The following is a 27,409-nucleotide window of genomic DNA, read 5'->3' on the forward strand; positions in this document are numbered from 1 at the left end:
GAGACACTATACCCACAGAGACACTGCACCCATAGAGAGACACTAAACCCACAGAGAGACACGAGACCCACAGAGACACTATACCCACAGAGAGACACTATACCCACAGAGACACCACACCCACAGAGACACTATACCCACAGAGAAACTGCACCCACAGAGAGACACTATACCCACAGAGTGACACTATACCCACAGAAACACTATAGCCACAGAGGGACACTCTACCCACAGAGACACAATACCCACAGAGAGACACTATACCCAAAGAGACACTGTACCCACAGAGAGACACTATACCCAGAGAGAGACACTATACCCACAGAGACACTGTACCCACAGAGAGACACTATACCTACAGAGAGACACTATACCCACAGAGACACTATACCCACAGAGTGACACTATACCCACAGAAACACTATAGCCACAGAGGGACACTATACCCACAGAGACACAATACCCACAGAGAGACACTATACCCAAAGAGACACTGTACCCACAGAGAGACACTATACCCAGAGAGAGACACTATACCCACAGAGACACTGTACCCACAGAGAGACACTATACCTACAGAGAGACACTATACCCATAGAGACACTACACCCACAGACACAATACACCCACAGAGAGACACTGTACACACAGAGAGACAATATACCCACAGAGACAATATACCCACAGAGAGACACTATACCCACAGAGACACTATACCCACAGAGACACTGTACCAACAGAGAGACACTATACACACAGAGACACTATACCCACAGAGACACTGTACCAACAGGGAGACACTATACACACAGAGACACTATACCCACAGAGACACTATACCCACAGAGACACTGTACCAACAGAGAGACACTATACCCACAGAGACACTATACCCACAGAGACACTGTACCCACAGAGACACTATACCCACAGAGACAATATACCCAGAGAGAGACACTATACCCACAGAGACACTGTACCCACAGAGACACTATACCCGCAGAGAGACACTATCCCCACAGAGACACTAAACCCACAGAGAGACACTGTACCCACAGAGACACTGCACCCACAGAGAGACACTATGCCCATAGAGACACGATACCCACAGAGACTCTATACCCACAGAGAGACACGATACCCACAGAGACTCTATACCCACAGAGAGACACTGTACCCACAGAGACACTATACCCACAGAGACACTATACCTACAGAGAGACACGTCACCCACAGAGACAATACACCCACAGAGAGACACTATACCCACAGAGACATTATACCCACAGAGGGACAATATAACCACAGATACACTATACCCACAGAGAGACACTATACCCACAGAGAGACACTATACCCACAGAGACACGATACCCACAGAGAGACATTATACCCACAGAGACACTATACTCACAGAGAGACACTATACCCGCAGTGAGACACTATACCCACAGAGACACTACACCCACAGAGAGACACTGTACCCACAGAGACTATCCACAGGGACACTATTCCCACAGAGACACTATACCCACAGAGACACTATACCCACAGAGACACTATACCCACACAGAGACACTATACCCACAGAGAGACACTATACCCCCAGTGAGACACTATACCCATAGAGACACTATACCCACAGAGACACTACACCCACAGAGAGACACTGTACCCACAGAGACTATCCACAGGGACACTATACCCACAGAGACACTATACCCACAGAGACACTAATCCCACACAGAGACACTATACCCACAGAGACACTGTACCCACAGAGAGACACTATACCCACAGAGACACTATACCCACAGAGAGACACTATACCCACAGAGAGACACTATACCCACAGAGACACTATACCCACAGAGAGACATTATACCCACAGAGACACTGGACTCAAAGAGAGAAACTATACCCCCAGAGAGGCACGATACCCACAGAGACACTATACCCACAGAGAGCCACTAGACCCACAGAGACACTATACCCACAGAGAGACACTATACCCACAGAGACACTATACCCACAGAGAGACACTATACCCACAGAGACACTATACCCACAGAGAGACACTATACCCACAGAGACACTACACCCACAGAGAGACACTATACCCACAGAGACACTACACCCACAGAGAGACACTATACCCACAGAGACACTATCCCCACAGAGACACTATACCCACAGAGAGACACTATACCCACAGAGACACTACACCCACAGAGAGACACTATACCCACAGAGACACTATACACACAGAGAGACACTATACCCACAGAGAGACTATACCCAAAGAGACACTGTACCCACAGAGACACTACACCCACAGAGAGACACTATACCCACAGAGACACTACACCCACAGAGAGACACTATACCCACAGAGACACTATACCCACAGAGACACTGTACCCACAGAGAGACACTATACCCACAGAGAGACTATACCCAAAGAGACACTGTACCCACAGAGACACTATACCCACAGAGAGACAATATACCCACAGAGACACGACACCCACAGAGAGACACTGTACCCACAGAGACACTATACCCACTGAGAGACACTATACCCACAGAGACACTATACCCACAGAGAGACACGATACCCACAGAGACACTATACCCACAGAGAGACACTATACCCACAGAGACACTATACCCACAGAGAGACACTATACCCAAAGATACACTGTACCCACAGAGAGACACTATACCCACAGAGAGAAACTATACCCACAGAGAGACACTATACCCACAGAGACACTATACCCACAGAGAGACACTATACCCACAGAGACGCTATACCCACAGAGAGACACTATACCCATAGAGAGAACACTATACCCACAGAGAGACACAATACCCACAGAGACTATCCACAGAGACACTATACCGACAGAAAGACACTATACCCACAGAGAGACTAGACCCAAAGAGACACTGCACCCACAGAGAGACACTATACCCACAGAGACACTATACCCACAGAGACACTGCACCCATAGAGAGACACTATACCCACAGAGAGACACTATACCCACAGAGACACTATACCCACAGAGAGACACTATACCCACAGAGGCACCACACCCACAGAGACACTATACCCACAGAGACACTATACCCACAGAGACACTATACCCACAGAGAAACTGCACCCACAGAGAGACACTATACCCACAGAGAGACACTATACCCACAGAGTGACACTATACCCACAGAAACACTATAGCCACAGAAGGACACGATACCCACTGAGACAAAATACCCACAGAGAGACACTATACCCAAAGAGACACTGTACCCACAGAGAGACACTATACCCACAGAGACACTGTACCCACAGAGAGACACTATACCTGCAGAGACACTGTACCCACAGAGAGACACTATACCTACAGAGAGACACTATACCCACAGAGACACTAAACCCACAGAGAGACACTACTCCCATAGAGACACTATACCTACAGAGAGACACTATACCCACAGAGACACTGTACCCACAGAGAGACACTATACCCACAGAGATACTGTACCCACAGAGAGACACTATACCTACAGAGAGACACTATACCCACAGAGACACTAAACCCACAGAGACACTACTCCCATAGAGACACTACACCTACAGAGAGACACTATACCCACAGAGACACTAAACCCACAGAGAGACACTACACCCATAGAGACACTATACCCACAGACAAAATACACCCACAGAGAGACACTGTACACACAGAGAGACAATATACCCACAGAGACACTATACCCACAGAGAGACAATACACCCACAGAGAGACACTATACCCACAGAGACACTATACCCACAGAGACACTGTACCAACAGAGAGACACTATACACACAGAGACACTATACCCACAGAGACACTATACCCACAGAGACACTGTACCCACAGAGACACTGTAACAACAGAGAGACACTATACCCACAGAGACACGATACCCACAGAGACAATACACCCACAGAGAGACACTATACCCACAGAGAGACACTATACCCACAGAGACACTGTACCCACAGAGAGACACTATACCTACAGAGAGACACTATACCCAAAGAGACACGATACCCACAGAGAGACACTATACCCACAGAGACACTAAACCCACAGAGAGACACTATACCCACAGAGAGACACTACTCCCATAGAGACACTACACCCACAGACACAATACACCCACAGAGAGACACTATACCCACAGAGACACTATACCCACAGAGAGACAATACACCCACAGAGAGACACTATACCCACAGAGACACTGTACCAACAGATAGACACTATACACACAGAGACACTATACCCACAGAGACACTATACCCACAGAGACACTGTAACAACAGAGAGACACTATACCCACAGAGACACTATACCCACAGAGGGACAATATACCCACAGAGACATTATACCCACAGAGGGACAATATACCCACAGAGACACTATACATACAGAGCGACACTATACCCACAGAGAGACACTATACCCACAGAGACACGATACCCACAGAGAGACATTATACCCACAGAGACACTATACTCACAGAGAGACACTATACCCCCAGTGAGACACTATACCCATAGAGACACTATACCCACAGAGACACTACAGCCACAGAGAGACACTGTACCCACAGAGAGACACTATACCCACAGAGACTATCCACAGGGACACTATTCCCACACAGAGACACGATACCCACAGAGACACCATACCCACAGAGACACTATACCCACACAGAGACACTATACCCACAGAGACACTAAACCCACACAGAGACACTATACCCACAGAAACACTATACCCACAGAGAGACACTATACCCACAGAGAGACACTATACCCACAGAGACACTATACCCACAGAGAGACACTATACCCACAGAGACACTATACCCACAGAGAGACACTATACCCACAGAGAGACACTATACCCACAGAGACACTACACCCACAGAGAGACACCATACCCACGGAGACACTATACCCACAGAGACACGATACCCACAGAGAGGCACTATACCCACAGAGAGACACTATACCCACGGAGACACTATACCCACAGAGACACGATACCCACGGAGAGACACTATACCCATAGAGAGACACTATAACCACAGAGACACGATACCCACAGAGTGACACTATACCCACAGAGACACTATACCCACAGAGGGACACTATACCCACAGAGACACTATACCCACAGAGTGACACTATACCCACAGAGACACTATACCCACAGAGAGACACTATACCCACAGAGACACTGTCCCCACAGAGAGACACTATACCCACAGAGAGACACTATACCCACAGAGACACTGTACCCACAGAGAGACACTATACCCACAGAGACACTGTCCCCACAGAGAGGCACTATACCCATAGAGACACTATACCCACAGAGACACGACACCCACAGAGACACTATAACCACAGAGAGACACGATACCAACAGAGACTATCCACAGAGACACTATACCCACAGAGAGACACTATACCCACAGAGACATTATACCCACAGAGGGACAATATCCCCATAGAGACACTATACCCACAGAGATACTGTACCCACAGAGAGACACTATACCTACAGAGAGACACTATACCCACAGAGACACTAAACCCACAGAGACACTACTCCCATAGAGACACTATACCTACAGAGAGACACTATACCCACAGAGACACTAAACCCACAGAGAGACACTACACCCATAGAGACACTATACCCACAGACAAAATACACCCACAGAGAGACACTGTACACACAGAGAGACAATATACCCACAGAGACACTATACCCACAGAGAGACAATACACCCACAGAGAGACACTATACCCACAGAGACACTATACCCACAGAGACACTGTACCAACAGAGAGACACTATACACACAGAGACACTATACCCACAGAGACACTATACCCACAGAGACACTGTACCCACAGAGACACTGTAACAACAGAGAGACACTATACCCACAGAGACACGATACCCACAGAGACACTATACCCACAGAGAGACAATACACCCACAGAGAGACACTATACCCACAGAGACACTGTACCCACAGAGACACTATACCCGCAGAGAGACACTATACCCACAGAGACACTATACCCACAGAGAGACACTATACCCACAGAGACACCACACCCACAGAGACAATACACCCACAGAGAGACACTATACCCACAGAGAGACACTATACCCACAGAGACACTGTACCCACAGAGAGACACTATACCTACAGAGAGACACTATACCCAAAGAGACACGATACCCACAGAGAGACACTATACCCACAGAGACACTAAACCCACAGAGAGACACTATACCCACAGAGAGACACTACTCCCATAGAGACACTACACCCACAGACACAATACACCCACAGAGAGACACTGTACACACAGAGAGACAATATCCCCACAGAGACAATATACCCACAGAGAGACACTATACCCACAGAGACACTATACCCACAGAGAGACAATACACCCACAGAGAGACACTATACCCACAGAGACACTGTACCAACAGATAGACACTATACACACAGAGACACTATACCCACAGAGACACTATACCCACAGAGACACTGTAACAACAGAGAGACACTATACCCACAGAGACACTATACCCACAGAGGGACAATATACCCACAGAGACATTATACCCACAGAGGGACAATATACCCACAGAGACACTATACATACAGAGCGACACTATACCCACAGAGAGACACTATACCCACAGAGACACGATACCCACAGAGAGACATTATACCCACAGAGACACTATACTCACAGAGAGACACTATACCCCCAGTGAGACACTATACCCATAGAGACACTATACCCACAGAGACACTACACCCACAGAGAGACACTGTACCCACAGAGAGACACTATACCCACAGAGACTATCCACAGGGACACTATTCCCACACAGAGACACTATACCCACAGAGACACCATACCCACAGAGACACTATACCCACACAGAGACACTATACCCACAGAGACACTAAACCCACACAGAGACACTATACCCACAGAGACACTATACCCACAGAGAGACACTATACCCACAGAGACACTATACCCACAGAGAGACACTATACCCACAGAGACACTATACCCACAGAGAGACACTATACCCACAGAGACACGATACCCACAGAGAGACACTATCCCCACAGAGACACTACACCCACAGAGAGACACCATACCCACGGAGACACTATACCCACAGAGACACGATACCCACAGAGAGGCACTATACCCACAGAGAGACACTATACCCACGGAGACACTATACCCACAGAGACACGATACCCACGGAGAGACACTATACCCATAGAGAGACACTATAACCACAGAGACACGATACCCACAGAGTGACACAATACCCACAGAGACACTATACCCACAGAGGGACACTATACCCACAGAGACACTATACCCACAGAGTGACACTATACCCACAGAGACACTATACCCAAAGAGAGACACTATACCCACAGAGACACAGTCCCCACAGAGAGACACTATACCCACATAGAGACACTATACCCACAGAGACACTGTACCCACAGAGAGACACTATACCCACAGAGACACTGTCCCCACAGAGAGGCACTATACCCATAGAGACACTATACCCACAGAGACACGACACCCACAGAGACACTATACCCACAGAGAGACACGATACCAACAGAGACTATCCACAGAGACACTATACCCACAGAGAGACACTATACCCACAGAGACATTATACCCACAGAGGGACAATATACCCACAGAGACACTATACCCACAGAGAGACACTATACCCACAGAGAGACACTATACCCATAGAGACACGATACCCACAGAGAGACATTATACCCACAGAGACACTATACTCACAGAGAGACACTATACCCCCAGTGAGACACTATACGCATAGAGACACTATACCCACAGAGACACTACCCCCAGAGAGAGACACTGTACCCACGGAGACTATCCACAGGGACACTATTCCCACAGAGACACTATACCCACAGAGACACTATACCCACAGAGACACTATACCCACACAGAGACACTATACCCACAGAGACACTAAACCCACAGAGAGACACTATACCCACAGAGACACCACACCCACAGAGACACTATACCCACAGAGAAACTGCACCCACAGAGAGACACTATACCCACAGAGTGACACTATACCCACAGAAACACTATAGCCACAGAGGGACACTATACCCACAGAGACACAATACCCACAGAGAGACACTATCCCCAAAGAGACACTGTACCCACAGAGAGACACTATACCCAGAGAGAGACACTATACCCACAGAGAAACTGTACCCACAGAGAGACACTATACCTACAGAGAGACACTATACCCACAGAGACACTATACCCACAGAGTGACACTATACCCACAGAAACACTATAGCCACAGAGGGACACTATACCCACAGAGACACAATACCCACAGAGAGACACTATACCCAAAGACACACTGTACCCACAGAGAGACACTATCCCCAGAGAGAGACACTATACCCACAGAGACACTGTACCCACAGAGAGACACTATACCTACAGAGAGACACTATACCCATAGAGACACTACACCCACAGACACAATACACCCACAGAGAGACACTGTACACACAGAGAGACAATATACCCACAGAGACAATATACCCACAGAGAGACACTATACCCACAGAGACACTATACCCACAGAGACACTGTACCAACAGAGAGACACTATACACACAGAGACACTATACCCACAGAGACACTGTACCAACAGAGAGACACTATACACACAGAGACACTATACCCACAGAGACACTATACCCACAGAGACACTGTACCAACAGAGACACTATACCCACAGAGACAATATACCCAGGGAGAGACACTATACCCACAGAGACACTGTACCCACAGAGACACTATACCCGCAGAGAGACACTATTACCACAGAGACACTAAACCCACAGAGAGACACTGTTCCCACAGAGACACTGCACCCACAGAGAGACACTATGCCCATAGAGAAACGATACCCACAGAGAGACACTATACCCTCATAGAGATACTGTACCCACAGAGACACTATACCCACAGAGACACTATACCCACAGAGAGACACTATACCCACAGAGACACTACACCCACAGAGAGACACTATACCCACAGAGACACTATACCCACAGAGAGACACTATACCCACAGAGTGACACTATACCCACAGAAACACTATAGCCACAGAGGGACACTATACCCACAGAGACACAATACCCACAGAGAGACACTATCCCCAAAGAGACACTGTACCCACAGAGAGACACTATACCCAGAGAGAGACACTGTACCCACAGAGAAACTGTACCCACAGAGAGACACTATACCTACAGAGAGACACTATACCCACAGAGACACTATACCCACAGAGTGACACTATACCCACAGAAACACTATAGCCACAGAGGGACACTATACCCACAGAGACACAATACCCACAGAGAGACACTATACCCAAAGACACACTGTACCCACAGAGAGACACTATCCCCAGAGAGAGACACTATACCCACAGAGACACTGTACCCACAGAGAGACACTATACCTACAGAGAGACACTATACCCATAGAGACACTACACCCACAGACACAATACACCCACAGAGAGACACTGTACACACAGAGAGACAATATACCCACAGAGACAATATACCCACAGAGAGACACTATACCCACAGAGACACTATACCCACAGAGACACTGTACCAACAGAGAGACACTATACACACAGAGACACTATACCCACAGAGACACTGTACCAACAGAGAGACACTATACACACAGAGACACTATACCCACAGAGACACTATACCCACAGAGACACTGTACCAACAGAGACACTATACCCACAGAGACAATATACCCAGAGAGAGACACTATACCCACAGAGACACTGTACCCACAGAGACACTATACCCGCAGAGAGACACTATACCCACAGAGACACTAAACCCACAGAGAGACACTGTTCCCACAGAGACACTGCACCCACAGAGAGACACTATGCCCATAGAGAAACGATACCCACAGAGAGACACTATACCCTCATAGAGATACTGTACCCACAGAGACACTATACCCACAGAGACACTCTACCCACAGAGAGACACTATATCCACAGAGACACTATACCCACAGAGAGACACTATACCCACAGAGACACTATACCCACAGAGAGACACTATACCCACAGAGACACTACACCCACAGAGAGACACTATACCCACAGAGACACTATACCCACAGAGAGACACTATACCCACAGAGACACTATACCCACAGAGAGACACTATACCCACAGAGACACTGTACCCACAGAGAGACACTATACCCACAGAGACAAACTATACCCACAGAGAGACACTATACCCACAGAGACACTTTACACACAGGGAGACACTATACCCACAGAGACACTATACCCACAGAGAGACACTATACCCACAGAGATGCTATACCCACAGAGAGACACTGTACCCATAGAGAGACACGATACCCACAGAGAGACACAATACCCACAGAGACTATCCACAGAGACACTATACCGACAGAAAGACACTATACCCACAGAGAGACTAGACCCAAAGAGACAGTGCACCCACAGAGAGACACTATACCCACAGAGACACTATACCCACAGAGACACTGCACCCATAGAGAGACACTAAACCCACAGAGAGACACTATACCCACAGAGACACTATACCCACAGAGAGACACTATACCCACAGAGACACCACACCCACAGAGACACTATACCCACAGAGAAACTGCACCCACAGAGAGACACTATACCCACAGAGTGACACTATACCCACAGAAACACTATAGCCACAGAGGGACACTCTACCCACAGAGACACAATACCCACAGAGAGACACTATACCCAAAGAGACACTGTACCCACAGAGAGACACTATACCCAGAGAGAGACACTATACCCACAGAGACACTGTACCCACAGAGAGACACTATACCTACAGAGAGACACTATACCCACAGAGACACTATACCCACAGAGTGACACTATACCCACAGAAACACTATAGCCACAGAGGGACACTATACCCACAGAGACACAATACCCACAGAGAGACACTATACCCAAAGAGACACTGTACCCACAGAGAGACACTATACCCAGAGAGAGACACTATACCCACAGAGACACTGTACCCACAGAGAGACACTATACCTACAGAGAGACACTATACCCATAGAGACACTACACCCACAGACACAATACACCCACAGAGAGACACTGTACACACAGAGAGACAATATACCCACAGAGACAATATACCCACAGAGAGACACTATACCCACAGAGACACTATACCCACAGAGACACTGTACCAACAGAGAGACACTATACACACAGAGACACTATACCCACAGAGACACTGTACCAACAGGGAGACACTATACACACAGGGAGACACTATACCCACAGAGACACTATACCCACAGAGACACTGTACCAACAGAGAGACACTATACCCACAGAGACACTATACCCACAGAGACACTGTACCCACAGAGACACTATACCCACAGAGACAATATACCCAGAGAGAGACACTATACCCACAGAGACACTGTACCCACAGAGACACTATACCCGCAGAGAGACACTATACCCACAGAGACACTAAACCCACAGAGAGACACTGTACCCACAGAGACACTGCACCCACAGAGAGACACTATGCCCATAGAGACACGATACCCACAGAGACTCTATACCCACAGAGAGACACGATACCCACAGAGACTCTATACCCACAGAGAGACACTGTACCCACAGAGACACTATACCCACAGAGACACTATACCTACAGAGAGACACGTCACCCACAGAGACAATACACCCACAGAGAGACACTATACCCACAGAGACATTATACCCACAGAGGGACAATATAACCACAGATACACTATACCCACAGAGAGACACTATACCCACAGAGAGACACTATACCCACAGAGACACGATACCCACAGAGAGACATTATACCCACAGAGACACTATACTCACAGAGAGACACTATACCCGCAGTGAGACACTATACCCACAGAGACACTACACCCACAGAGAGACACTGTACCCACAGAGACTATCCACAGGGACACTATTCCCACAGAGACACTATACCCACAGAGACACTATACCCACAGAGACACTATACCCACACAGAGACACTATACCCACAGAGACACTATACCCACAGAGAGACACTATACCCCCAGTGAGACACTATACCCATAGAGACACTATACCCACAGAGACACTACACCCACAGAGAGACACTGTACCCACAGAGACTATCCACAGGGACACTATACCCACAGAGACACTATACCCACAGAGACACTAATCCCACACAGAGACACTATACCCACAGAGACACTGTACCCACAGAGAGACACTATACCCACAGAGAGACACTGTACCCACAGAGACTATCCACAGGGACACTATACCCACAGAGACACTATACCCACAGAGACACTAAACCCACACAGAGACACTATACCCACAGAGACACCATACCCACAGAGAGACACTATACCCACAGAGAGACACTATACCCACAGAGACACTATACCCACAGAGAGACAATACCCACAGAGACACTATACCCACAGAGAGACACTATACCCACAGAGACACAATACCCACAGAGACACTATACCCACAGAGACACTTTACCCACAGAGAGACACTATACCCACAGAGAGACACGATACCCACAGAGACACTATACCCACAGAGAGAAACTACAGCCACAGAGCGACACTACACCCACAGAGAGACTATACCCACAGAGACACGATACCCACAGAGAGACACTATACCCACAGAGAGACACTATACCCACAGAGACACTATACCCACAGAGAGTCACTATACCCACAGAGACACTACACCCACACAGACAATACACCCACAGAGAGACACTTTACCCATGGAGACACTATACCCACAGAGACACTATACCCACAGAGAGACACTATACCCACAGAGAGACACTATACCCACAGAGACACGATACCCACAGAGTGACACTATACCCACAGTGACACTATACCCACAGAGGGACACTATACCCAAAGAGACACTATACCCACAGAGAGACACTATACCCACAGAGACACTGTCCCCACAGAGAGACACTACACCCACAGAGAGACACTATACCCACAGAGTCACTGTACTCACAGAGAGACACTATACCCACAGAGACACTATACCCATAGAGACACTATACCCACAAAGACACTACACCCACAGAGACAATACACCCACAGAGAGACACTATGCCCACAGAGAGACAATATACCCACAGAGACAATATACCCAAAGAGAGACACTATACCCACAGATACACTATACCCACAGAGAGACACTGTACCCACAGAGACAATACACCCACAGAGAGACACAATACCCACAGAGACACTATACCCACAGAGACACTATACCCACAGAGAGACACTATACCCACAGAGACACTATACCCACAGAGACACTGTACCCACAGAGACACTACACCCACAGAGAGACACTATACCCACAGAAGGACACTATACCCACAGAAGGACACTATACCCACAGAGAAACTATACCCACAGAGAGTAAATATACCCACAGAGAGACACTGTACCCACAGAGAGACAATATACCCACAGAGACACAATACCCACAGAGACACTATACCCACAGAGACACTAAACCCACACAGAGACACTATACCCACAGAGACACTATACCCACAGAGAGACACTATACCCACAGAGACACTATACCCACAGAGAGACACTATACCCACAGAGACACAATACGCACAGAGACACTATACCCACAGAGAGACACTATACCCACAGAGACACTAAACCCACAGAGAGGCACTATACCCACAGAGAAACTACACCCACAGAGAAACTATACCCACAGAGAAACTACAACCAACAGAGAAACTATACCCACAGAGACACTACACCGACAGCGAGACACTACACCCACAGAGAGACACTACACTCACACAGAGACATGATACCCACAGAGAGACACTATATCCACAGAGACACTATACCCACAGAGACACTATACCCACAGAGAGACACGATAACCACAGAGAGACACTATACCCACAGAGACACTATACCCACAGAGAGACACTATACCCACAGAGACACTATACCCACAGAGAGACACTGTACCCACAGAGACACTATACCCACAGAGAGACACTATACCCACAGAGACACTATACCCACAGAGAGACACTATACCCACAGAGAGTCACTGTACCCACAGAGAGACACTATACCCACAGAGACACTATACCCACAGATAGACACTATAACCACAGAAACACTGTACCCACAGAGAGACACTATACCCACAGAGATGCTATACCCACAGAGAGACACTATACCCACAGAGAGACACTATACCCACAGAGACACTATACCCACAGAGAGACACTATACCCACAGAAACACTGTACCCACAGAGAGACACTGTACCCACAGAGAGAGACTTTTCCCACAGAGACGCTATACCCACAGAGAGACACTATACCCACAGAGAGACACTATAACCACAGAAACACTGTACCCACAGAGAGACACTATACCCACAGAGACGCTATACCCACAGAGAGACACTATACCCACAGAGAGACAATATACCCACAGAAACACTGTACCCACAGAGAGACACTATACCCACAGAGAGACACTATACCCACAGAGACACTATACCCACAGAGAGACACTATACCCACAGAAACACTGTACCCACAGAGAGACACTATACCCACAGAGAGACACTATACCCACAGAGACACTATACCCACAGAGAGACACGATACCCACAGAGACTATCCACAGAGACACTATACCCACAGGGAGACACTATACCCACAGAGACACTATTCCCACAGAGAGACACTATACCCACAGAAACACTGTACCCACAGAGAGACACTATACCCACAGAGAGACACTATACCCACAGAGACACTCTCCCCACAGAGAGACACGATACCCACAGAGACTATCCACAGAGACACTATACCCACAGGGAGACACTATACCCACAGAGACACTATACCCACAGAGAGACACTATAACCACAGAGAGACGATACCCACAGAGTGACACTATACCCACAAAGACACTATACCCACAGAGGGACACTATACCCACAGAGACACTATACCCACAGAGAGACACTATACCCACAGAGACACTGTCCCCACAGAGAGACACTATACCCACAGAGAGACACTATACCCACAGAGTCACTGTACCCACAGATAGACACTATACCCACAGAGACACTGTCCCCACAGAGAGACACGAAACACACATGGAGACACTATACCCATAGAGACACTATACCCACAGAGACAATACACCCACAGAGAGACACTATACCCACAGAGAGACAATATACCCACAGAGACACTATACCCACAGAGAGACACTATACCCACAGAGACACTGTACCAACAGAGAGGCACTATACCCACAGATACACTATACCCACAGAGAGACACTGTACGCACAGAGACACTATACCCACAGAGACACTGTACCCACAGAGACACTACACCCACAGAGAGACACTATACCCACAGAGACACTATACCCACAGAGAGACACTATACCCACAGAGACACTATACCCACAGAGACACTGTACCCACAGAGACACTACACCCACAGAGAGACACTATACCCACAGAAGGACACTATACCCACAGAGAGACACTATACCCACAGAGAAACTATACCCACAGAGAGACAATATACCCACAGAGAGACACTATACCCACAGAGAGACACTATACCCACAGAGACACTATTCCCACAGAGACACTGTACCCACAGAGACACTGTACCAACAGGGAGACACTATACCCACAGAGACACTATACCCACAGAGACAATACACCCACAGAGAGACACTATACCCACAGAGATACAATACCCACAGAGAGACACTATACCCACAGAGAGACACTGTACCCACAGAGACACTATACCCACAGAGACACTGTCCCCACAGAGACATTGTACCAACAGGGAGACACTATACCCACAGAGACACTATACCCACAGAGACAATACACCCACAGAGACACTATACCCACAGAGAGACACTATACCCACAGAGAGACAATATACCCACAGAGACACAATACCCACAGAGACACTATACCCACAGAGACACTAAACCCACACAGAGACACTATACCCACAGAGACACTATACCCACAGAGAGACACTATACCCACAGAGACACTATACCCACAGAGAGACACTATACCCACAGAGACACAATACCCACAGAGAAACTATACCCACAGAGAGACACTATACCCACAGAGACACTAAACCCACAGAGAGGCACTATACCCACAGAGAAACTACACCCACAGAGAAACTATACCCACAGAGAAACTACACCCACAGAGAAACTATACCCACAGAGACACTACACCGACAGCGAGACACTACACCCACAGAGAGACACTACACTCACACAGAGACATGATACCCACAGAGAGACACTATATCCACAGAGACACTATACCCACAGAGACACTATACCCACAGAGAGACACGATAACCACAGAGAGACACTATACCCACAGAGACACTATACCCACAGAGAGACACTATACCCACAGAGACACTATACCCACAGAGAGACACTGTACCCACAGAGACACTATACCCACAGAGAGACACTATACCCACAGAGACACTATACCCACAGAGAGACACTATACCCACAGAGAGTCACTGTACCCACAGAGAGACACTATACCCACAGAGACACTATACCCACAGATAGACACTATAACCACAGAAACACTGTACCCACAGAGAGACACGATACCCACAGAGACTATCCACAGAGACACTATACCCACAGGGAGACACTATACCCACAGAGACACTATACCCACAGAGAGACACTATAACCACAGAGAGACGATACCCACAGAGTGACACTATACCCACAAAGACACTATACCCACAGAGGGACACTATACCCACAGAGACACTATACCCACAGAGAGACACTATACCCACAGAGACACTGTCCCCACAGAGAGACACTATACCCACAGAGAGACACTATACCCACAGAGTCACTGTACCCACAGATAGACACTATACCCACAGAGACACTGTCCCCACAGAGAGACACGAAACACACATGGAGACACTATACCCATAGAGACACTATACCCACAGAGACAATACACCCACAGAGAGACACTATACCCACAGAGAGACAATATACCCACAGAGACACTATACCCACAGAGAGACACTATACCCACAGAGACACTGTACCAACAGAGAGGCACTATACCCACAGATACACTATACCCACAGAGAGACACTGTACGCACAGAGACACTATACCCACAGAGACACTGTACCCACAGAGACACTACACCCACAGAGAGACACTATACCCACAGAGACACTATACCCACAGAGAGACACTATACCCACAGAGACACTATACCCACAGAGACACTGTACCCACAGAGACACTACACCCACAGAGAGACACTATACCCACAGAAGGACACTATACCCACAGAGAGACACTATACCCACAGAGAAACTATACCCACAGAGAGACAATATACCCACAGAGAGACACTATACCCACAGAGAGACACTATACCCACAGAGACACTATTCCCACAGAGACACTGTACCCACAGAGACACTGTACCAACAGGGAGACACTATACCCACAGAGACACTATACCCACAGAGACAATACACCCACAGAGAGACACTATACCCACAGAGATACAATACCCACAGAGAGACACTATACCCACAGAGAGACACTGTACCCACAGAGACACTATACCCACAGAGACACTGTCCCCACAGAGACATTGTACCAACAGGGAGACACTATACCCACAGAGACACTATACCCACAGAGACAATACACCCACAGAGACACTATACCCACAGAGAGACACTATACCCACAGAGAGACAATATACCCACAGAGACACAATACCCACAGAGACACTATACCCACAGAGACACTAAACCCACACAGAGACACTATACCCACAGAGACACTATACCCACAGAGAGACACTATACCCACAGAGACACTATACCCACAGAGAGACACTATACCCACAGAGACACAATACCCACAGAGAAACTATACCCACAGAGAGACACTATACCCACAGAGACACTAAACCCACAGAGAGGCACTATACCCACAGAGAAACTACACCCACAGAGAAACTATACCCACAGAGAAACTACACCCACAGAGAAACTATACCCACAGAGACACTACACCGACAGCGAGACACTACACCCACAGAGAGACACTACACTCACACAGAGACATGATACCCACAGAGAGACACTATATCCACAGAGACACTATACCCACAGAGACACTATACCCACAGAGAGACACGATAACCACAGAGAGACACTATACCCACAGAGACACTATACCCACAGAGAGACACTATACCCACAGAGACACTATACCCACAGAGAGACACTGTACCCACAGAGACACTATACCCACAGAGAGACACTATACCCACAGAGACACTATACCCACAGAGAGACACTATACCCACAGAGAGTCACTGTACCCACAGAGAGACACTATACCCACAGAGACACTATACCCACAGATAGACACTATAACCACAGAAACACTGTACCCACAGAGAGACACTATACCCACAGAGATGCTATACCCACAGAGAGACACTATACCCACAGAGAGACACTATACCCACAGAGACACTATACCCACAGAGAGACACTATAGCCACAGAAACACTGTACCCACAGAGAGACACTGTACCCACAGAGAGAGACTTTTCCCACAGAGACGCTATACCCACAGAGAGACACTATACCCACAGAGAGACACTATAACCACAGAAACACTGTACCCACAGAGAGACACTATACCCACAGAGACGCTATACCCACAGAGAGACACTATACCCACAGAGAGACACTATACCCACAGAAACACTGTACCCACAGAGAGACACTATACCCACAGAGAGACACTATACCCACAGAGACACTATACCCACAGAGAGACACTATACCCACAGAGAGACACTATACCCACAGAGACACTATACCCACAGAGAGACACTATACCCACAGAAACACTGTACCCACAGAGAGACACTGTACCCACAGAGAGAGACTTTTCCCACAGAGACGCTATACCCACAGAGAGACACTATACCCACAGAGAGACACTATAACCACAGAAACACTGTACCCACAGAGAGACACTATACCCACAGAGACGCTATACCCACAGAGAGACACTATACCCACAGAGAGACACTATACCCACAGAAACACTGTACCCACAGAGAGACACTACACCGACAGCGAGACACTACACCCACAGAGAGACACTACACTCACACAGAGACATGATACCCACAGAGAGACACTATATCCACAGAGACACTATACCCACAGAGACACTATACCCACAGAGAGACACGATAACCACAGAGAGACACTATACCCACAGAGACACTATACCCACAGAGAGACACTATACCCACAGAGACACTATACCCACAGAGAGACACTGTACCCACAGAGACACTATACCCACAGAGAGACACTATACCCACAGAGACACTATACCCACAGAGAGACACTATACCCACAGAGAGTCACTGTACCCACAGAGAGACACTATACCCACAGAGACACTATACCCACAGATAGACACTATAACCACAGAAACACTGTACCCACAGAGAGACACTATACCCACAGAGATGCTATACCCACAGAGAGACACTATACCCACAGAGAGACACTATACCCACAGAGACACTATACCCACAGAGAGACACTATACCCACAGAAACACTGTACCCACAGAGAGACACTGTACCCACAGAGAGAGACTTTTCCCACAGAGACGCTATACCCACAGAGAGACACTATACCCACAGAGAGACACTATAACCACAGAAACACTGTACCCACAGAGAGACACTATACCCACAGAGACGCTATACCCACAGAGAGACACTATACCCACAGAGAGACACTATACCCACAGAAACACTGTACCCACAGAGAGACACTATACCCACAGAGAGACACTATACCCACAGAGACACTATACCCACAGAGAGACACTATACCCACAGAGACACTATACCCACAGAGAGACACTATACCCACAGAAACACTGTACCCACAGAGAGACACTATACCCACAGAGAGACACTATACCCACAGAGACACTATACCCACAGAGAGACACGATACCCACAGAGACTATCCACAGAGACACTATACCCACAGGGAGACACTATACCCACAGAGACACTATTCCCACAGAGAGACACTATACCCACAGAAACACTGTACCCACAGAGAGACACTATACCCACAGAGAGACACTATACCCACAGAGACACTCTCCCCACAGAGAGACACGATACCCACAGAGACTATCCACAGAGACACTATACCCACAGGGAGACACTATACCCACAGAGACACTATACCCACAGAGAGACACTATAACCACAGAGAGACGATACCCACAGAGTGACACTATACCCACAAAGACACTATACCCACAGAGGGACACTATACCCACAGAGACACTGTACCCACAGAGACACTGTACCAACAGGGAGACACTATACCCACAGAGACACTATACCCACAGAGACAATACACCCACAGAGAGACACTATACCCACAGAGAGACAATATACCCACAGAGAGACACTATACCCACAGAGAGACACTATACCCACAGAGACACTATTCCCACAGAGACACTGTACCCACAGAGACACTGTACCAACAGGGAGACACTATACCCACAGAGACACTATACCCACAGAGACAATACACCCACAGAGAGACACTATACCCACAGAGATACAATACCCACAGAGAGACACTATACCCACAGAGAGACACTGTACCCACAGAGACACTATACCCACAGAGACACTGTCCCCACAGAGACATTGTACCAACAGAGAGACACTATACCCACAGAGACACTATACCCACCGAGACACTAAACCCACAGAGAGACACTATACACATAGAGAGACAATATACCCACAGAGAGACAATATACCCACAGACAGACACTACACCCACAGAGAGACTAGACCCACAGAAACACTATACCCACAGAGAGACACTATACCCACAGAGAGACTAGACCCACAGAGACACCATACCCACAGTGACACTGCACCCACAGAGACTATCCACCGAGACACTATACCCACAGAGAGGCAATATACCCACAGACAGACACTACACCCACAGAGACACTATCCCCACAGAGACACTTTTCCCACAGAGAGACACTATACCCACAGAGACACTATACCCACAGAGAGACACGATACCCACAGAGACACTATACCCTCAGAGAGACACTATACCCACAGAGACACTATACCCACAGAGAGACACTATACCCACAGAGACATTATACCCACAGAGAGACACGATACCCACAGAGACACTATACCCACAGAGAGACACTCTACCCACAGAGAGACACGATACCCACAGAGACGCTATACCCACAGAGAGACACTATATTCACAGAGACACGATACCCACAGAGACACTATACCCACAGAGAGACACTTTACCCACAGAGAGACACTATACTCACAGAGTCACTGTACCCACAGAGACACTGTACCCACAGAGAGACACTATACCCACAGAGACACTATACCCACAGAGAGACACTATACCCACAGAGACACTGTACCCACAGAGAGACACTATACCCGCAGAGAGACACTATACCCACAGAGTCACTATACCCACAGTGTCACTGTACCCACAGAGACACTGTACCCACAGAGAGACACTATACCCGCAGAGAGACACTATACCCACAGAGTCACTATACCCACAGAGTCACTGTACCCACAGAGACATTGTACCCACAGAGAGACACTATACCCGCAGAGAGACACTATACCCACAGAGACACTACACCCACAGAGAGACACGATACCCACAGAGACACTGTACCCACAGAGACACGATATCCATCGAGACACTATACCCACAAAGACAATACACCCACAGAGACAATACACCCACAGAGAGACACTGTACCCACAGAGAGACACTATACCCACAGAGACACTGTCCCCACAGAGACACTGTACCAACAGAGAGACACTATACCCACAGAGACACTGTACCAACAGAGAGACACTATACCCACAGAGACACTATACCCACAGAGACACTATACCCACAGAGAGACACCATACCCACAGAGACACTATACCCACAGAGACACTATACCCACAGAGAGACACTATACCCACAGAGACACTATACCCACAGAGACACTATACCAACAGAGAGACACGATACCCACAGAGACTATCCACAGAGACACTATACCCACAGAGAGACACTTTACCCACAGAGAGACACTATACCCACAGTGACACTATACCCACAGAGAGACAATATACACACAGAGAGACACTATACCCAAAGAGACACTATACCCACAGAGAGACAATATACCCACAGAGAGACACTATACCCACAGAGACACTGCACCCACAGAGAGACACTATACCCACAGAGAGACACTATACCCACAGAGAGACACTACACCCACAGAGACACTATACCCACAGAGAGACACTACACCCACAGAGACACTGTACACACAGAGAGACTATACCCACAGAGTGACACTATACCCACAGAGACACTATACCCACAGAGGGACACTATACCCACAGAGACACTATACTCACAGAGAGACACTATACCCACAGAGACACTATACCCACAGAGAGACACTATACCCACAGAGACACTATACCCACAGAGACACTATACCCACAGAGAGACACTATACCCACAGAGACACTATACCCACAGAGACACTATACCCACAGAGAGACACTATACCCGAAGAGACACTATACCCACAGAGAGACACTATACCCACAGAGAGACACGATACCCACAGAGACTATCCACAGAGACACTATACCCACAGAGAGACACTATACCCACAGAGAGACACTATACCCAAAGAGACACTATACCCACATAGACACTATACCCACAGAGTCACTATACCCAAAGAGACACTATACCCACATAGACACTATACCCACAGAGAGACACCATACCCACAGAGACAATACACCCACAGAGAGACACGATACCCACAGAGAGACACTATACCCACAGAGACACTATACCCACAGAGACACTGTACCCACAGAGAGACACTATACCCACAGAGAGACACTATACCCACAGAGACAATACACCCACAGAGAGACACTATACCCACAGAGAGACACTATACCCACAGAGACACTATACCCACAGAGACACTATACCCACAGAGAGACACTATACCCACAGAGACACTATACCCACAGAGAGACACTATACCCACAGAGACACTATACCCACAGAGACACTATATCAACAGAGAGACACGATACCCACAGAGACTATCCACAGAGACACTATACCCACAGAGAGACACAATACCCACAGAGAGACACTATACCCAAAGAGACACTATACCCACATAGACACTATACCCACAGAGACACTATACCCACAGAGAGACACTATACCCACAGAGACACTATACCCACAGAGACACTGTACCCACAGAGAGACACTACACCCACAGAGACAATACACCCACAGAGACAATACACCCACAGAGACACTGTACCCACAGAGAGACACTACACCCACAGAGACAATACACCCACAGAGACAATACACCCACAGAGACACTATACCCACAGAGACACTGTACCCACAGAGAGACACTACACCCACAGAGACAATACACCCACAGAGACAATACACCCACAGAGAGACACTATACCCACAGAGAGACACTATACCCACAGAGACACTATACCCACAGAGACACTATACCCACAGAGAGACACTGTACCCGAAGAGACACTATACCCACAGAGAGACACTATACCCACAGAGAGACACGATACCCACAGAGACTATCCACAGAGACACTATACCCACAGAGAGACACTATACCCACAGAGAGACACTATACCCAAAGAGACACTATACCCACATAGACACTATACCCACAGAGACACTATACCCAAAGAGACACTATACCCACATAGACACTATACCCACAGAGAGACACTATACCCACAGAGACAATACACCCACAGAGAGACACTATACCCACAGAGAGACACTATACCCACAGAGACACTATACCCACAGAGACACTGTACCCACAGAGAGACACTATACCCACAGAGACAATACACCCACAGAGAGACACTATACCCACAGAGAGACACTATACCCACAGAGACACTATACCCACAGAGACACTATACCCACAGAGAGACACTATACCCACAGAGACACTATACCCACAGAGAGACACTATACCCACAGAGACACTATACCCACAGAGACACTATATCAACAGAGAGACACGATACCCACAGAGACTATCCACAGAGACACTATACCCACAGAGAGACACGATACCCACAGAGCGACACTATACCCAAAGAGACACTATACCCACATAGACACTATACCCACAGAGAGACACTATACCCACAGAGACACTATACCCACAGAGACACTGTACCCACAGAGAGACACTACACCCACAGAGACAATACACCCACAGAGACAATACACCCACAGAGAGACACTATACCCACAGAGAGACACTATACCCACAGAGACACTATACCCACAGAGAGACACTGTACCCACAGAGAGACACTGTACCCACAGAGACACTGTACCCACAGAGAGACACTGTCCCCACAGAGACACTGTACCCACAGAGAGACACTATACCCCCAGAGAGACATAATACCCACAGAGAGTCACTATCCCCACAGGGAGACACTATACCCACAGATACACTGTACCCACAGAGAGACACTATACCCACAGAGATACTAAACCCACAGAGAGACACTACACCCACAGAATCATGGTACGAACAGATTCAATGTACCTCCCGCAGAAGCCCATCCCTCTGTTACCCTAACTCTCCCATCGTACCCATCCCTCTGGTACCCTAACTCCCTAACTCTCCCATCGTACCCATCCCCCTGGTACCCTAACTCTCTCATCGTACCCATCCCTCTGGTACCCTAACTCTCCCATCGTACCCATCCCTCTGATACCCTAACTCTCCCATCGTACCCATACCCCTGGTACCCTAACTCTCCCATCGTACCCATCCCTCTGGTACCCTAACTCCCTAACTCTCCCATCGTACCCATCCCCCTGGTACCCTAACTCTCTCATCGTACCCATCCCTCTGGTACCCTAACTGTCCCATCGTACCCATACCCCTGGTACCCTAAATCTCCCATCGTACCCATCCCTCTGTTACCCTAACTGTCCCATCGTACCCATACCCCTGGTACCCTAACTCTCCCATCGTACCCATCCCTCTGGTACCCTAACTGTCCCATCGTACCCATACCCCTGGTACCCTAAATCTTCCATCGTACCCATCCCTCTGTTACCCTAACTCTCCCATCGTACCCATCCCTCTGTTACCCTAACTCTCCCATCGTACCCATACCCCTGGTACCCTAACTCTCCCACCGTACCCATACCCCTGGTACCCTAAATCTCCCATCGTACCCATCCCTCTGTTACCCTAACTCTCCCATCGTACCCATCCCTCTGGTACCCTAACTGTCCCATCGTACCCATACCCCTGGTACCCTAAATCTCCCATCGTACCCATCCCTCTGTTACCCTAACTCTCCCATCGTACCCATCCCTCTGGTACCCTAACTGTCCCATCGTACCCATACCCCTGGTACCCTAAATCTCCCATCGTACCCATCCCTCTGGTACCCTAACTCTCCCATCGTACCCATCCCTCTGGTACCCTAACTGTCCCATCGTACCCATCCCTCTGGTACCCTAACTGTCCCATCGTACCCATCCCTCTGTTACCCTAACTCTCTCATCGTACCCATCCCCCTGGTACCCTAACTCCCTAACTCTCCCATCGTACCCATCCCTCTGATACCCTAACTCCCTAACTCTCCCATCGTACACATCCCTCTGGTACCCTAACTCCCTAACTCTCCCATCGTACACATCCCCCTGGTACCCTAACTCTCCCATCGTACCCATCCCTCTGATACCCTAACTCTCCCATCATACCCATCCCTCTGGTACCCTAACTCTCTCATCGTACCCATCCCTCTGGTACCCTAACTCTCTCATCGTACCCATCCCTCTGGTACCCTAACTCTCCCATCGTACCCATCCCTCTGATACCCTAACTGTCCCATCGTACCCATACCCCTGGTACCCTAACTCTCCCATCGTACCCATCCCTCTGGTACCCTAACTCTCCCATCGTACCCATCCCTCTGGTACCCTAACTCTCCCATCGTACCCATCCCTCTGGTACCCTAACTCTCCCATCGTACCCATCCCTCTGGTACCCTAACTCTCCCATCGTACCCATCCCTCTGGTACCCTAACTGTCCCATCGTACCCATACCCCTGGTACCCTAAATCTCCCATCGTACCCATCCCTCTGGTACCCTAAATCTCCCATTGAAACCTCTAGTACCCCAACTCTTCAATCTCAGCATCCCGTCACAGTGAGGAAAGAAATAATATCACAGGGAACGAACAATAGATTTTTAAAAGCTGGTGGAGGGAGAGATAATGTGAAGGGAAATCAGGACTCTGATTCCGACATGTGGGAATGATCAGATCAGAATTCAAATTCAAACTCCGTTTGCCAGCTGTGTTTGAATGGCTGTGGAGACAGAGCATTGAAGAGGCAGTGACGGAGTGATTACCTGTGCGTTCTGATAGGCTGTCACTGCGATGAAGACCATCTCGGGGAACACAAAGGTGGCAAAGCTATTCCAGCGGAGACTGTAAAGATCATTGGCCTGAACCACATGAAAGCGAGGCTGGTATCTGTGCATCGAGTGCAGGATGATCTGGAAGAGCAAGTTTTTGCCCGCGGTTAGACAGCCCGCCAGAAACTGGAATCTTCGAAAGTTAACATATGAATGTTTAATGTTTATATGCAGTTCACAGGATACATACAGATGAGGTGCCCATCTTAATTATCCCATCCGAAAATACCCTACATTCC

At 48.2% G+C, this 27,409-nt stretch overlaps 1 protein-coding gene across 1 annotated transcript in view; it reads right to left on the bottom strand.

Moving 5' to 3' along the window:
- The window catches only part of LOC137342428 (T-box-containing protein TBX6L-like), a 233,962-nt gene that overhangs the window by 196,457 nt on the left and 10,096 nt on the right, over nt 1-27,409 (bottom strand). Inside the window, exon 3 of the mRNA XM_068006350.1 lies at nt 27,105-27,251. Within this exon, the coding sequence (XP_067862451.1) occupies nt 27,105-27,251 (147 nt within the window). The remainder of the gene's footprint in view (nt 1-27,104; nt 27,252-27,409) is intronic.

This window comes from Heptranchias perlo, chromosome 25, assembly GCF_035084215.1.
Source record: "Heptranchias perlo isolate sHepPer1 chromosome 25, sHepPer1.hap1, whole genome shotgun sequence".
Taxonomy (NCBI): Eukaryota; Metazoa; Chordata; class Chondrichthyes; order Hexanchiformes; family Hexanchidae; genus Heptranchias; species Heptranchias perlo.